A 15,395-nucleotide genomic window follows, 5' to 3' on the forward strand; every position below is an offset into this window, starting at 1 on the left:
TGGGGCCCTCTCTGATCTCCCACAGGGAGCCGAAATGAAACGTCAGTCAGTTTACTGCATACGAGTGTGAGCGAATCTAAAAGTTTTGTTGACTCATTTCTGCATCACAGAGACTAGATCATCCTAAAGAAGCTTTTTAGAGGATTTATTTCTCTAATTCACGGTTGGCTTTATTACACCATCTTGCCAGGGAATCAACAGCGATTTCTCGACCGGAGCCATTTGGGATAAAGCAAAGCTGTAATCTTGGCAAAGTAAATACTCATTTTGCAAATGCTTTAATACTTGAGACAAACAGTCCCAGCGACAAGCAGAATAAAAACCTTTCTGAGCCTAATAAATTTATTTCCTTTTACTTCTGTTTGATCTTGTGTTGAGCAAAGTCCTAAAGCAAATACAAAGAATACACAAAACGCTAAGCTAACAGGAGTTCAACACGAGTTCGCTTAAAAGAAGTACAGTAGTTGAGAGCACTAATGTTTACGAAAAGAACCTCTTCACACAAAATGCTGTTGTTGCTTTAAGCAAATTGTGTTCAAAATGTCTTTCAAAAGCCATATTACAATCTTTTTTAGTGAAACACAAAAGGTGTTTCTTTAAAGTTGTTACTACCCTGCTGAAAAAAACTATAGAAACCATCACAGAACGGTTTCCATTAAAATACCATTATGAACCATTAACCCATTAAAAATGTATTTTTGTAGTGTGTTCTGTTAATTATTCCAATAGGATTTAATGGTGTCCTATTGGTTCCCATTTGCCAGATAAAATCACACCAACAGAATCCATTAGATACCAGTAGACACCCTTATAGTTTTCATTAAAACCATTAATGGAATTCCCATTATAACCATTAAATCCATTACATTTTCTATTGTGTTTTGAGCAGGGTTCTATTGTGTTTTCAGCTTTATTCCTTAAAAACAAAACTTTTATGTTCCAAACAAAAAAGAATGGGATTTCAAAGACATAAAGGCGAATAAACGATGACAATTCTCATGTTTGGGTGCACTATTCCTTTAACTCAACTGACCAGTAGCATTTGTGAAAACAGTGAAACCAACAAAGCGGTGAAACTAGGTGAGGCACATTCCTCTCTCGCCATGCATTACTGAAGCACCATTATACACATCAAAGGATACAAAAAGAAAGAGACAAGCCTTCGCTATTTTTATACATTTTCAACCAAATTAAACGCATCCAATGTTTCTAAACTCTACTTTACCTGACATTAATCCGCTTAGGAAAGCCAAAGTATAACATAAATAAACTTAATTGGCAGACAATGAAAAGGACAAAGATGTTTCCTGTTCTGAAATTCCACAGATGCCTCGACTCATCCGATATCCAACCAGATGAGTCTTACATTAAAATGGACTGGTTTCTCAAGATCCCGACATTGACACATATCTTAATGACGACGTGAGTAAGACCGCACACCCTGTTGTAATACTATGAAGCAGAAACCAATCCTCTGAGCCATGTAACACACGTCTCCAAATACTTTTGAAATGGATTAATTATGTGTAAGATTACATACCACACTATTAGTATGTTCTCATACAGTTAACTATGAGTCACTCCATTAAAAACTGGCATTTGCATACTTAACCGGATCAGAAATCATGCACTTAATAGTAACCACACCATGCAATCTTCTAAGGATAAATGAGAAATTGTAAGTGTCATTGATTTAAATTACCTGAGCTTCTCTAGACACTCCAGCACGTGCTTCTGGATGTTCTCATCCTTCTCATACATCTCCAGTAGAGCGATGGCATCATCGTGATTTTGGCAATACACCTTGTAAACTTCTTCCAACTCAACTTTGTACTCAAGGAACACATTACCTGGATGAGTCAATAGATGAGATCAGGTTAAATAGCAATATGAAAAAACGTGAGATGAATGTTGCGAGCGGAACTGGCGCCTAACCTATCGAGTCTGTGTCCTGGAGGTCCTTGTAGAGTCGACGGGAAAGGTCGATTACAAAGTTCATGTTTCCAAAAAGACCATCCAAGTCGATACCCTGGACCTATGAGGCATGCAGTTATTAAAGATGATGTTTGTACTGTATAGAGTGCGAACACATTTGGTGTTTGATGTAATTTTACTAACCTGTTTCTTCTGCAGAGGTTGATAGATCTCCTTGACACACATCTGAAGATCCTTGATGTAGTCATGCTCGGTCTGCAGAAGCTCCTCGATGACCTTTGACCTTTTCTCCTGCATCCTCTGTTCAGGATCCTCAGTGGCGGATGCTGACGCCGGGGATGATTCCAGCGACTTAGGCTGGGAGGCGAGCAGGGTCATCTCTGATACAAGAGAAAGAAACAAGAGAATTTCGTCAAAAGTTCATAATGTGTCCCCCAGTATTTTGTGAATAAAAGTTAAAGTCATAGCTTTCATAGCCATCTGATTGGATTATGACATTACTCATAAAATACAAGGGGGGCATGAATTAAGCTGCCAATTAGAATAGTAAGAGAAGACAGATATTAGGCTTTCTTGTCATTGGCCAGCCAAAGGATGTCATGGCTTGGAGCTGAGTTTGACTGCTCTTTGATATTTTTGGCCAGAAATGGTTCTGGGGCAGGGGAGTGTGGGAGAAAGATCTGCTCTCACGCGTCGGTGCCTCCCCACAATGCACCCCGAATTGGTACAGTGTATAGAAGTAGAAAAGACTGTCAAAGCACGCTGCGAGACATGGGTCCTCATAGAAGGTTGGGGGGAGGCATTTGAGATGGGACCTGGAGCTGCATTGACTCTGAGAGGCAAGATAGAAAATAAAATACATAAAAAAGAATAAAATATGCATACAAATCTGTATACTTCTGTGTGTATGTGGGGAGGTTTATATTCAAAACAAAGATAAGGAGATTTAGCAAGCCATCTGACGCAGTGACTCATGCTGACATCATGCTACAATAAATCGTTTAATGTTGCTGATTCGCTAAAAGACTGATAACAGATTGGAAAATCAAATTCAAATAGCCTTGTAATGCCATTGCAAATCTGACCTCTGAAACGTTACAGCATAACCAAAAAACAGAAAAGTAGTATTCTGTTGAACAAGAGAGAGGATGTGCCTCCGTTCTGAGAAATTATGTTTAATTCACATTCTAAACAAAACACGAATCAGCACTTACAAAACATTTAACTTCCAAATTCCATGTTTTAATAAGACTTGGAAATAATGTACATTTTAATGTTATTTTTACAACCTCATGCTAGTAGCAGAAATGAAAAATCAAAGCTGATGTTTTTTTTAACATTCATTAATTATGCACAGTTAAAACCGGGGACATTAAAAATATATATGGCATCAACTTAAAAGCTTCTTTTGCTGACATGTACAGTATACACTATTATTTTCCCATATGACAAATACATAGTTATATACTCTACCATAAAGTTACTTTTCTAAAAGTAAAGTGTTACCAAAAATTCTGTCGTCATCTACTCACTCAATCTCTTGTCATTTACTCACCCTCTTGCCATTTCAAACCGGTATGACTTTCTTTCTTTCACAGTACACAAAAGAAGATATTTTGAACACTGGCACTCATTCACTTGCATTGGTTTGATGTCCATTTAATAGAAGTGAATGGGGGCCAGTGCTGTTCGGTTACCAACTTTCTTCAAAATTTCTTCTTTTGTGTTCTGCGGAAAGTCAAAACAGTTTGAAATGACAAGAGGGTGAGTAAATGATGACAGACATAATTTTCATTTTTGGGTGAACTATCACTTCAGGTCATGTGAATGGGCTTGAGCAGAGTGTAGCTAGCTATGGGGAAAATACAATGTTTGGTCTATACAGCATCAACCATCCATGTGCTAATTGTTCTACTTTACATACATACACACACACACAACCCTTTAATGCAATGTTTTGTCTGTTTTGACCCACATTTAGTTAACAGGCATAGTGTATGCATTGTTCTCGATAAAATATTCTTCGGACCGCTACGTGTCGGTTTTCATTTACACTTCAAGGTTGTTGTCCGAGTCGACAGGCAATGACCACTAGGCGTCAGTGTCCAGGCGTGTGTTGCTTGTGTAACCAAGACAAGAGTCGAAGAAGAAGCAGCTCGTTTGAGAAGCATTAGCAGTGATAGCGGCAAGTAAACAGTCACTTTTGTTGCAGATTTGAGATGTTAAATACAGAAGCACAAATAATTTACTTAGATAATTCATTCGGAAATGCGTTCGCAGTTTTTTTTTACCTGAGGGAGGGGTTCAAACAGACCAATCACAGCGCTTGCGGTCCGCGTTGTGTTGACGCTAGACATGTGCCCGGTTAACCGCGGTTACCACCAAATCCTGCTGAAACCGAGCTGGCTGCGATAATGCAAGGTATCGTTTATTTTATTGATGCGTAGCTTGTCCGTGAAGCACGGCTCTGGGATCAGTAGGAAATGCTGCTCGATCTAAAAGCAGTGCGAGTTTGAGTCGCTTATAACGTGCATTTGAAAAAGCAACACCCGTCAAACATGATCATTATAAATATACTTTATTATCATGAAAATACCTGAGGAGGATTGAGGATCGGTGATAAAAACATGTCCTTAGGCATTTCCTACTACTACGTGTGTTATGGTCTTCTTCTGCAGTGCGTATTTGGAGTTTCTGCACGAGAGCGCCCTCTGGCTTTCGGATGCAGCAGTATTTTACCGTACTTCACTCACAAGTTGTGCATAAATCACGTGAGATATATTTTCGGTTAACCGGGCATATGTCTAGACGCGTTGTTACATTTTTGGAGAGGTGCGCGTCAGGCTACGTGGCTCTGCGTAGGCTATGGCGTAGGTCCGACGCAGAACCATAAATTGGGCTTAAGTCTCCCCATCAATGTCCAAAGCGGTTATGCCCAACAAATATGAACAAAAGCAAGCAAACTCAGCTATGAGTCGACTATTCCAGACTATTTTTCTCTCTTTGTTATAACAAAACTAAATTACACTTCAGGAAGTCCCATATGAATGTCAAATAGCTATATCTTTACTGATTTTAGTCAGAAACCTTTTCATGGTTTCTAACTTTCTGTGAAGCAAAACCAAAACACAAGAGATGTTTCAGGTCGCCTGGCTATCTGCGGGCGTGTGGTAATTCGAAATGTGAAAGTGCAAAGGTGAAAACGGATGTAAAGGCGCAATACAGACAGACAGACAGCCACCCATCCACCCAGAAAGACAGATAGGAAGAGAAGCTTAAGTGACAAGGTCCATTGTGTTGTGGTGTACTAGAGCTACGGTTTAACCTCAAATCCATGCCAGCGCTGAAAGAGTTTAAAGTATATGCCATGGCCTGGTCAATGGCAGGGACAGTAATCTTGAGCAAACACACACACACACACACACACACACACACACACAAAAGCTTCTCTTTTTATCTCGGTGGACATAATTCATTGTGACATTATGTTTGGTCAGCTTCCAGGGTCGTGCTCCAGCCAGCTTTCTCTATGTGGCTCACAATTTTCTACAAAGACACAGACCCAAAGGGTGGACAGAAAGGGGGGGCTTGTTTTAAAATCTGACCCAGTAAACACACTGTATACTTTACAAAACAAATATCTGGCAAATTTAAAGGTTAATAAAAACAACATTATTGCATAGAATGGAATATTTTGCAAGGAAAAAATTGTTATGCCGAATAAAAACATTTTCACTACTGAAGCTCCTAAAGTCAAAACAACATGTAACACCCTCTTTAAGAATCATATAATCCATATTATGATTTGTAAGCCATACTGAACATATCTGAACTGAACATACTTTTACTCATCTATCCAGTTCCCCATGCAATAGACTTAACTGATATTTCTTCAGGCGCCTCTGTGTCGGCAAGACTCAAAAAACATTGAAAGAACGGGGCCTCAAGACTTTACCCACCTGTTACCCCCCAAACTTCTCGTCTTCACTGCCACACGCAAACACACACCAACAGAGGTCACGGGAGCATTCATCTAAATCGAAGTGGAATCGCCCCGTCCCACTGTATCAACAGGGAAGGCTTTCTCTTTAAGACACAAACTCCATTCTGGTCCTCTATTACCATCTGAATACATGGGAACCCGCGCTATTACACATAACTGAGTGAACGTAGCCACAGCACACTAAAGCCTGGAGCTGGAATCTTACACACACAGGGAAATGATGCTTCAGTGGTCGTTCATTTCAGAAGGTCTGCTCCATGTTTTTGGAGTGGCCGGCACTCTTGGGACCTGGCCCCTCCTCATTCAGATTGAATTCCATCAAGATTGAAGTTCTCTCAATACCAAGATCCCCTTGCCTCTCAGCGTTCTTAGGCTTTCTGTGTAAAGTGGGATTCTTTGTTCAGGTGTATCAGGGGAGCAGGTGGGCGCTCAGTTTATGTGCTTCAAGCTCCTTTTGAATTTCAATTAGTGATTATTTAGTGTTAGACTGATATGTGTTTTCATGGCAAATCCCAATACATACATGTACATGTCGAGACACTAACCATTTCTGAAATTAATAAAAAATGTATTTTTACAAATATAAAATCACTAAAATGTGTGAAAGCGGATGATGTTGCTGTTGAAAATGATGTTGTTCAGTGACACGATCTGAACTGATTTAACAAATGAAAGTGCTTTGTTAATAGTAAATATCTTAAATTGTTAATTCCTACTAAAGTTTCATTTAAGCATCAACACTGTTCCTAAGGAGGCATGTTTAACACAAATGAGACTAAATTAATGACATAAAGAACAGAAATAGCATTAATTTTTTTAATAAATGTCGACAGCATAGTGCAAAAAATTTTGTCTTGTAAGAATTTGATGGGAAATGAGATTATTTTGAAATCTCTGACATTTGGTTTTAGTTGCTTTGAACATATTATAATATAATCTCAATATTGGAGAAAACTCTGAAATGTTTATCAGATTTGAGGTTACAACAGTTTCGAGACTAGAGAAGCAGAAATCTCTATATGCTATATGATATTTAAAGCGATAGATCACAGTAAAATGCAATTATTGTCATCATTTATTCACCCCCATGTCATTCAAAACATGTATTTTACTTTTTCTTTCACGAAACACAAAAGAAGATATTTTGAGAAATGTCAGTGGTTTTGTGTCCATACAATGGAAGTCAATGGGGACCAGAGTTGTTTGGTCAACAACGTTCTTCAAAATATCTTCTTTTGTGTTCTGCAGAAAAATAAGCTTTCAGGTTTATAATAACATGAGGGTAAATGATCAAAGAATTGTACTTTTTTAACCACGAAAATGAACGACATTGTCCTTCATGTGAAACTGAAGGGTGTTTAATGGTCCGACCAAACCTCAATGGGCTACTTGTGTCCCTGTCTAGTATAAGGTCACACACACTATCAGGGCTGTATGTTCAGCACAAAGTTCACACAAGAATGCCCAGTAACCACGGAAACTACACACAACTGACATGTCAAAGTGTGGGAGCAACTTACAAAGAGTAAGTGAATGCGAGTCTGACAAAGTGCATCTCAAATTAAAGCTGCATGCGTTTTAAAGCCAGAACAAGAAACCTTCAGAAAGATTTATAAGTCAACATTAAGAATGAGATAAACATTTGGAAAATGACATTAAAAGTGCTTACTGCTGAAATTCTAGGTAAATTAATTTGTAGAAAACAATCCTTAAAAAAAAAATATTACATAAGAACAGAAACAGGGCTTGGGGAAATTTCTTTACAAAGTATTCGAGTTACACATACACTCGTTCCAGTGCAGGAATCTACGTCACTGATACTGTTTCTTAATATTTGTTTTGTTGTTCAAAAGGCTGCAGGTTCACATTCCACGCCTCTAGCCCTCAGTCAGACGTCTGATTCGCGTGGGATGTGACACGCCTGCAATAAACATGAGCAAGCGTTTCAACAAACCACTCGAAAGCCTTTCAGAAAGCTTTCAAAACATACAGCCTGCACGCCTTATTTGGAAAAGACCTAAAACAATGTAAAAACAGATGACATTTAGTTTCATTTCCAATTCATGACATCCACGAAAGTGTTTGTTCTGTGGTAGTTAGAGGCAAAGTAAGAGGAATGTCAAGAGGAGCTCTTGAAGAGATTTAGGCTCTGAACTGCCTTAAGGAATCCATTATTGCAGTAAAACTGATACGCCAGTGTTGACTTGGCGTACGTTCACAACAACCTTAAAGGGATAGTTCACCCAAAAATGAAAATTCTGTCATGATTTGTCACTTCAAACCTGTATGACTTTCTTTCTTCTGCAAAACACAATGAAGATATTTTGTAGAATATTGGTAACTGAACAGTGGCGTTATACCCATTCACTTCTATTGTATGGACACAAAACCAATGCAAGTCAATGGGTACCGCTGTTATTGTTCGGTTACCAACATTCTTTAAAATATCGTCTTGTGTTCTGCAGGGTGAGTAAACGATTTTCATTTATGGGTGAACTATCGGTTTAAAAACTAAGGGGCACAAATGAAACAAATGATTTTCTATAAAGCTGCTTTGAAACAATGTGTATTGTATAAAGTGCTACACAATGTGACTTTTCACGTCAGTCCTATGCAAAACTTGACAAGTTCACGCTCATGACAGTAAACACAGTGATGTAGCATTTTGGCCATATATAATCTTCTCAACAGGCTGTGATTAGCATTACAGAGGTGTGTTATAATTACATGCATTCTAACACCCTGGGTCTTTTTATTGGGGGGCCCACTAGGACAAAGCAAGATGTCCAAGCATGTGATGTACGGCTCCTTCGAGAGTCCACCCTCTAGAGCTACACAAAGAAGAGCTTTACTACTGTCATAGATCTTCAAACCCAATGTCACAGACCAACACGTCTGTTACAACTCAGATATGGAACATCACAGATATGGCAAAGCACTCTGTCAAACAGCTAAGCATAAAATATAAATTCAGTTTTATTCATCCTCATGTTGCTCAAAACCTGTATGATTTTCTTTCTTCTGTGGAACACAAAAGAAGATATTGTGAGAAATGTCAGAGTGGTTTTGTGCCCATACAATGGACGTCAATGGAGGCTAATGTTGTTCGGTTTCCAATGTTGTTCAAAATATCTTTTACTGTGTTCTGCAGAATAAAGTAAGTAATACAGGTTTGGAATGACATTAGGATGTGTAAATCATGAAAGAATTAAACTATTCCTTTAAAGCACTATTATGAAAAACATTGATCATTGCGATCCATCCCAAATTTCAATACCCAGAAGAGGCTCGTGTTCAATAAAATTCAAGGTCAAAATACTGGCGTGTGGCGCAAAGCAGGAATGCAACCTACAGCATTTGTTTTTCAAGGAGCGTGTGAGAAATCCTGACCTACATTAACTAGCTTATTCCCTCCTCAGCCTGTGACTTGAGGCTTTTGTCTGCCAGGCTGGCCCTCGACTTAATGTTGCACGAATGTTGCATGAGGGTTGGCTAAAGGTTGCCACTTAATCCCTTTCCAGCCCGCTGGCATTGGCAGCTGCACGGGGATTATGAAGACCAGCAACAGGCGACTCAATAGATGACACACCAACACATACCGTATAGCGCACACACACGTTGTGAGACAGTGCGAATGTGAATTCATTTGCTGTCTATAACTTACATTTTACCAGTAAATCACACCAAAATCCAAATAAAAAATTATTAATCTGAATAACATAATATTCTGTGTTTAGTGTAACGCTACACAAAGTCACAGAAATGTTTTTGTCTTCCTGTAGGCTAATTTACATAAACACCCATACTGTACCTGAACTTTCAAACATCTGAAAATCTCAATTGAGAATAATTTAGTATTGGGAAAATGTCAGGATTTGAAACATGGAGATTTTATAGCTGCAAATGGAGGAAATATTTAACAAAAACAAAGCTACTGAATGTCTTTAAAAATATGGAAAACAGAACACTAGAGAAGAATTAATGATAATACGAATGTAACTCTCTAGGAATTGATACTTGAAAGCATGAGGCACATTTTCCAAAAACAAGAAACAATTAAAGACCGTAAAAATGAGCCAAAAGAGAAAGGGAGTACTATTCTATCAAGCCTGAAACTGATAACCTCAGACTATGAGTCAATCTCCTCTTCATGGTGCCCCTAACTAAACATTAAGAAGTCTGGGCTACATAAATGGGGGGAGGGCTTTAGTACCATGCACATCCTAGTCCCACAGATTTCCCCTGGAGTCTTCTGTCATCCTCCACCCCCTTCAGGCTCTGACTGGGCCATACAAGATTACCCTGAACTGACCACCTGCTCTGTGTCAGACATGACACAGACCAAATCTCCCTCTGGGACAGCCATCACACAAACACTGACACACAAAAAAATAACACTGAAGCCTCGTACTAAAAAGTTCATTATGCTGAGATGGCTAAGGAGGAGGATGTGAAACATGAAAGAGTGGATGCTATTTATACATAACTGACATACAGTGGGCACTAAAATATGTGGACGTTACACACATAGGTGTTAAAGGGATAGTTTACCCAAAAACAAAAATTCTGTCATCATTTTTTCACCATCTTGTCATTTCTAACCTGTATGACTTTCTGTCTTCTGCAGAACACAAAATAAGATATTTTGAAGAATGTTGGTAGCCAAACAACAACCTATAGAAGCAGGTTTTTACCTACTGATTTGCATTGGTTTTGTGTCCATACATTAGAAGTCAGTGGGCTGTTGTTCAGTAACCAGCATTCTTTTGAAGTGAAGTGAAAGTGACCTATTTGTCTTGACCTCTGCATTTAATCCAGTGAGTAGTGAACACATGCACATCAAGTCATGAACACACGTACACCCGGAGCAGTGGGCAGCTATCACTGCAGAGCCCGGGGAGCAAGTAGGGGTAAGGTGCCTTGCTCAAGGGCACCTCAGTCGTTACCTGCCGGCCCTGAGAATCGAACCGGCAACCTTCTGGTCACGAGTCCCACTCATAACCATTAGGCCACGACTGCCCCTCTTTGGGTGAATTATCCCTTTAAGAACAAATGATGAAGTTCAGTACACCAACTATGTCCATGCTACACTAAATTTGACAAATAGAAAGTGTATAAAACTAACTATCATATATATTGCTTTATCATTTAAAATATTAAAACTTATGCTTTTGGAAATCTAATCTTAAGGTTATTACTTTTTACTTTTATACATTTCTTATTGTATCATTTTGTTACGATTTTCGATTTCACATTTCTATCAAACAGTATTCAAAAAGACAGAACACAAAATAGAAGAGAGAGAGAAACACAAAGAGCAAGGGGCGAAGAGACAGATAACAAAAGCTAAGAAAAGTAACCCAACAAGTTCGACCAGTTCCCCCCCACCCCACCTGGCAAGCTTCCAAGTTCACCACACTGAAAGAAAAAACACACATGAAACTCCACACTGCTCTTTACTGACAGCTTCAATAGCCAGTCTCACAGACATGCATACCTATGCATTAAGATGGTGACAGCGCCATCAGCACCTTTGACATTTCCTGAATTGATTTGAAAAAAGTCAGCTGAAGGTCAAATGCTAGCTAAAACACTGCCAACACTTGTTTTTTATTCCCAACTCATATCATGACACCACAAAACACCCTCTGACTATGTTGCACCACCACTACTTTGTTTTGTTATACTAGTCCTGGATGTGCTGCTGGTATTGATGGGTTTACCTTGTTTCTTTTTCCTGTTGGTGGCATACTCTGACTTCCGGAGCGAGCTGGGTGCTGTCTTCCTATAGAAGCTGTTCCTGTCCAGTGAACCCACATAAACGGGTTTTTGCATCCGGCTTTGACTTTCCACGTCCACTTTTCCTGGATGTCTGCTGACCTGGTCCTCGCATTCAGAACTGAGATGAACAGGATCCTCGTAAGACCGTATCCCTCGTAATGCCTGCTTCTGATAAACATCCTCTTCGCACACCTTACGGTATCTTCCACCGCTGTGGTCACTATTGTAACCCTCTTGTTTGTGTTCTTCTGAAACAGACCTTAGATCCCGATATCGCTCCCTGATTTTTTGGTCACAGTGATCGCTTTCACATACCTTGTCTTCATAGCAGTCTTTGACACCACTGTCATACCGTTCATCTTTCTGATAACTTTTGTCATCCCTTGGATCCCTCTTTCTGTACTGATAGTGGTCTTTTTGTCTATGAGGGTCAAGGGAGTCTCTATCTTGAATCTCAAAGTGATCCCTCTGCTCAGACATGATATTTTCTCTATAATCATACCGATCATAATGGTTACCTTTCTTGCGTTCGTACCCGTCCTTGGTATCTAGGCCTGACTTGTATTTACAGTTGTCTCTTTCTACAAGTTCTGCAACTGTCCTTTCTCTATGGTCCCTGCGGACCTTGTCCTTCTCTCTGTAGTCATGATCATCTATCTTTTGTACATATCGCTCATAGTCTCTTCGTTCACGTGAGTCTCTTTCTCTGTACTGATACCTGTTGCATATCCGACGGTCATCTTCAAAGTATGCACGCTCATAACGTTCATCTTTTCTGTGATCACGCTGGTCTTTCTCTCTACGATCATAGCGCTGGTCATTGTCTTGTGAGTCATACCGGTCTATTTCTCTATATCTGTACCTGTCATCTTTTCTGGATTCATAGCGTTCTTGATCGTAATGCTTATCCCTACGATCATAACGGTCATACTTATCCAGTTCTTTGCGTTCATGGTAATCCCGATCCCTGCGATTTACATCTTTGTAAACATCTCGCTTATAGTAGTCCACATGATCACGGTCCAAACTGTGTGCATACCGATCTCTACGACTATAAGGCTCTCTGCCCTCGTAGTATTCGTCGGATTCCCAAGAGCGGTACCGGTGTACATGGTCAGGCCGCTCTTTAGTCCTTGGGCTCTGAACGTAGTCTCTCTGGTCTCTGCGATCAGAATAATCCAAATCCTCTTTGTGCTCGTAAAAACAGTGATTACGTGCCAATTCCTGTGGCTTCCTAGGCTCCTCATAGACTGCTTCTGGAGATTGATAGAAGAACTGCTGAGGTGGGCACTCTCGATGAGGGACCCTGTCCCAGTCCTCATACTCCCAACTTTGTTGACGTTTCCCATTGGCTTGTGCGAGGTAGGCCTGGTGCTCCCAGTGTCCAGGCGCAGGTCTGAAGTCCTGCTGGCACATGACCTGCTGCTGTTGAAGATGCAGCATTTTCATACATAGCTCCTTGTCCCAACTCTCGCTCACCAGTTCTTCCACGCTCTTACCTCTCTTGGGAGGAGCCTGGCTGATCTCCCAAGGCACCGGAGCGAACGGCATAGGGTGTCCTAGGACCACCTGTCCCTTCATGATAGCTGTGAGAATTCACGTCGCTCCCACAAACAGGGAAAGCTGTGTTAGCTTCCCCAAATTTCACATTCCAGATGTGGAAGAATCCATTTGTCAGACATGCTTAAACTATCTGTCTCGCTAAAACTCTCCTTCTAAACTAAACAGGACTGTCTAGTTCAGAGCTGAGAAACTCAATCTCTCTCTCTCTCTCTGCCTACCCAGCCAATAGGAAGACGAGAGGAAGGAGGTGGGGGAGGGACACACGCAGAGAGGAGGCAAGGGGAGGCGTTTAGGGTTAATCATTCAAGTTAGTCACATGAATGGATTATAGGGAGGCTGTGATTGGCTGAAGTTTCTGTTTGCAAGAAAACATAGGCTGGACTTTGCTGACCCCCCACATGAAAGAGAAGGAAGTATTAGGCTCTTTCATTTCACAAACTTGAGGCGTCCTTAAACTTGCCATTGTTTCTGCGTCTTGAGAATGTGTATTGTCTACTTTAAGTTTTTAAAGTCGTACAACTAAAACTGAGATTTTGACATGATGTTCTTTATTTAACAAGATTAGCAGGTGTATTTGCTGAGAAAAGATTTTCTGTTCTTTCAAATACAAGCATGAATCTGCTGTAACTTGCTTATCGTACGTATTTCTGAACCTGTTTAATAGCAGATTCAAAGTTCCCATGATTTCAAGATCATCTGCTTTCATGTTTCAACAAGATGACCTGGGAAAGTTGGACGCAGGTTGATTATTGCAGAGAGCACTGTGCACTATTGAGTGCCTACATACTCCACAATGTGCCATTGTTACTGACTGCCCCTGGTTTCACAGGCTACGGCATCTTTTCATGAGAAGAAGAAAAAACTTCTATTCATGGGCTTTAGTATAGTATATCACTCCCCACGACAATAAGACAAAAAGGTACACAGAACTATGATTTCCTACTAAACAAAGTTCTGGTAAATTTGCTGTGAAAATGTGCTAAAAAGAGTAAAAGAAAATAAGCGTTAAGGTATTTATAGGATTATAGACATGCTACATATGAAAAGTGAGAATAGAGGATTTTGCAGACCAGATTACATGTGCTCTTTGAACTGGTGTTTTGATAATCAGTGTTTAAGATCTCACTTTACTTTAAACAGGGCAGACCGAAACTGCTTTCTCACTTCAGGGACATTAGAGGTGACATTCTTGCTCTGTAATGGTAGGCACATGTTTTACTTCGTTTACCCAAGTACAACCCTTTGAACTAAGAATTGAACACACTTTCAAACATGGTACACACCTGGTGCCTTTCATACATTTTCATCCAAAGAAAATGTGCATGTTTTAGGGTAATATTTTAAATGAGGTCATTAACACATTGTTAGTAGCCCTAGACATTCAATAAGAGTCAACACTAGTTGAGAAAAAAGTAAGAATCTCATTCAAGAGACTGAGACACGTTCACACTAAATAAGCACATGAATGTCCCTCAATGTGTTTCATACATTTCGATTAGTCCAAACCCATCACACAACACAACAGGACCCCAAAAAGCAATTACAGCCAAGAAGCATCTATAAGCATTCCTGTGACAGAGGTGAAAATACGGGTCTTGGATGCCACTCCTCTCATCTGTTATTAAAACAGCCCTACGCTCAAACTCTCACAATCTTTCCAGCAGGCGATGGGATCATGCAGCTCTCTACAGAGCCCTCTGTTAACCTGAATAGGCTTTCTTGCACAAGATGGACACAGAAAAGCTGGGAGCTGGAGATTAGATCCAGGACACAAATGAGCTCTTGATGCTTTTTATGAGCACCCAAACAGATCCCAATTAGAAGTAAGGCTATGGATGGGGCAGTGCAAAACTAAATTGGGACACACACACACATACATATACACAAAAATAGGGCAGTCAGAACCTTTCTTTCTTACTTACATGCACATAAAGCATTCTCGTCACTTCAAAAAAATTCAACTGAGCTACTATACGCGGATGGACCAATTTAACGATGTCTTTAGTACTTTTCTGGACCTTAGCAAAAACTGACACCATAATGTCTATGAGGAGGTCTGGAAATCTCTCGGCTGTCACCTAAATATATTTGTGCTCCGAAGACGCCGGAAGTT

The 15,395-nt window shown here is 40.0% G+C and overlaps 1 protein-coding gene across 3 annotated transcripts in view; it reads right to left on the reverse strand.

Moving 5' to 3' along the window:
- dnmbp (dynamin binding protein) overlaps positions 1 to 15,395 on the reverse strand; it is a 41,585-nt gene that overhangs the window by 7,430 nt on the left and 18,760 nt on the right. For 2 of the 3 annotated variants that reach the window (XM_057357748.1, XM_057357747.1), the window contains exons 5-7: positions 2,119 to 2,315; positions 1,936 to 2,035; positions 1,703 to 1,850 (exon numbers count right to left, since the gene is read on the reverse strand). In XM_057357748.1, coding sequence (XP_057213731.1) covers positions 1,703 to 1,850; positions 1,936 to 2,035; positions 2,119 to 2,315 — 445 coding nt within the window. Of the gene's footprint in view, positions 1 to 1,702; positions 1,851 to 1,935; positions 2,036 to 2,118; positions 2,316 to 11,661; positions 13,485 to 15,395 lie in introns of those variants that run through there. The other variant, XM_057357749.1, reaches the window with a different exon arrangement.

The sequence above is a fragment of the Triplophysa rosa genome, linkage group LG18, assembly GCF_024868665.1.
Source record: "Triplophysa rosa linkage group LG18, Trosa_1v2, whole genome shotgun sequence".
NCBI classification, from domain to species: Eukaryota; Metazoa; Chordata; class Actinopteri; order Cypriniformes; family Nemacheilidae; genus Triplophysa; species Triplophysa rosa.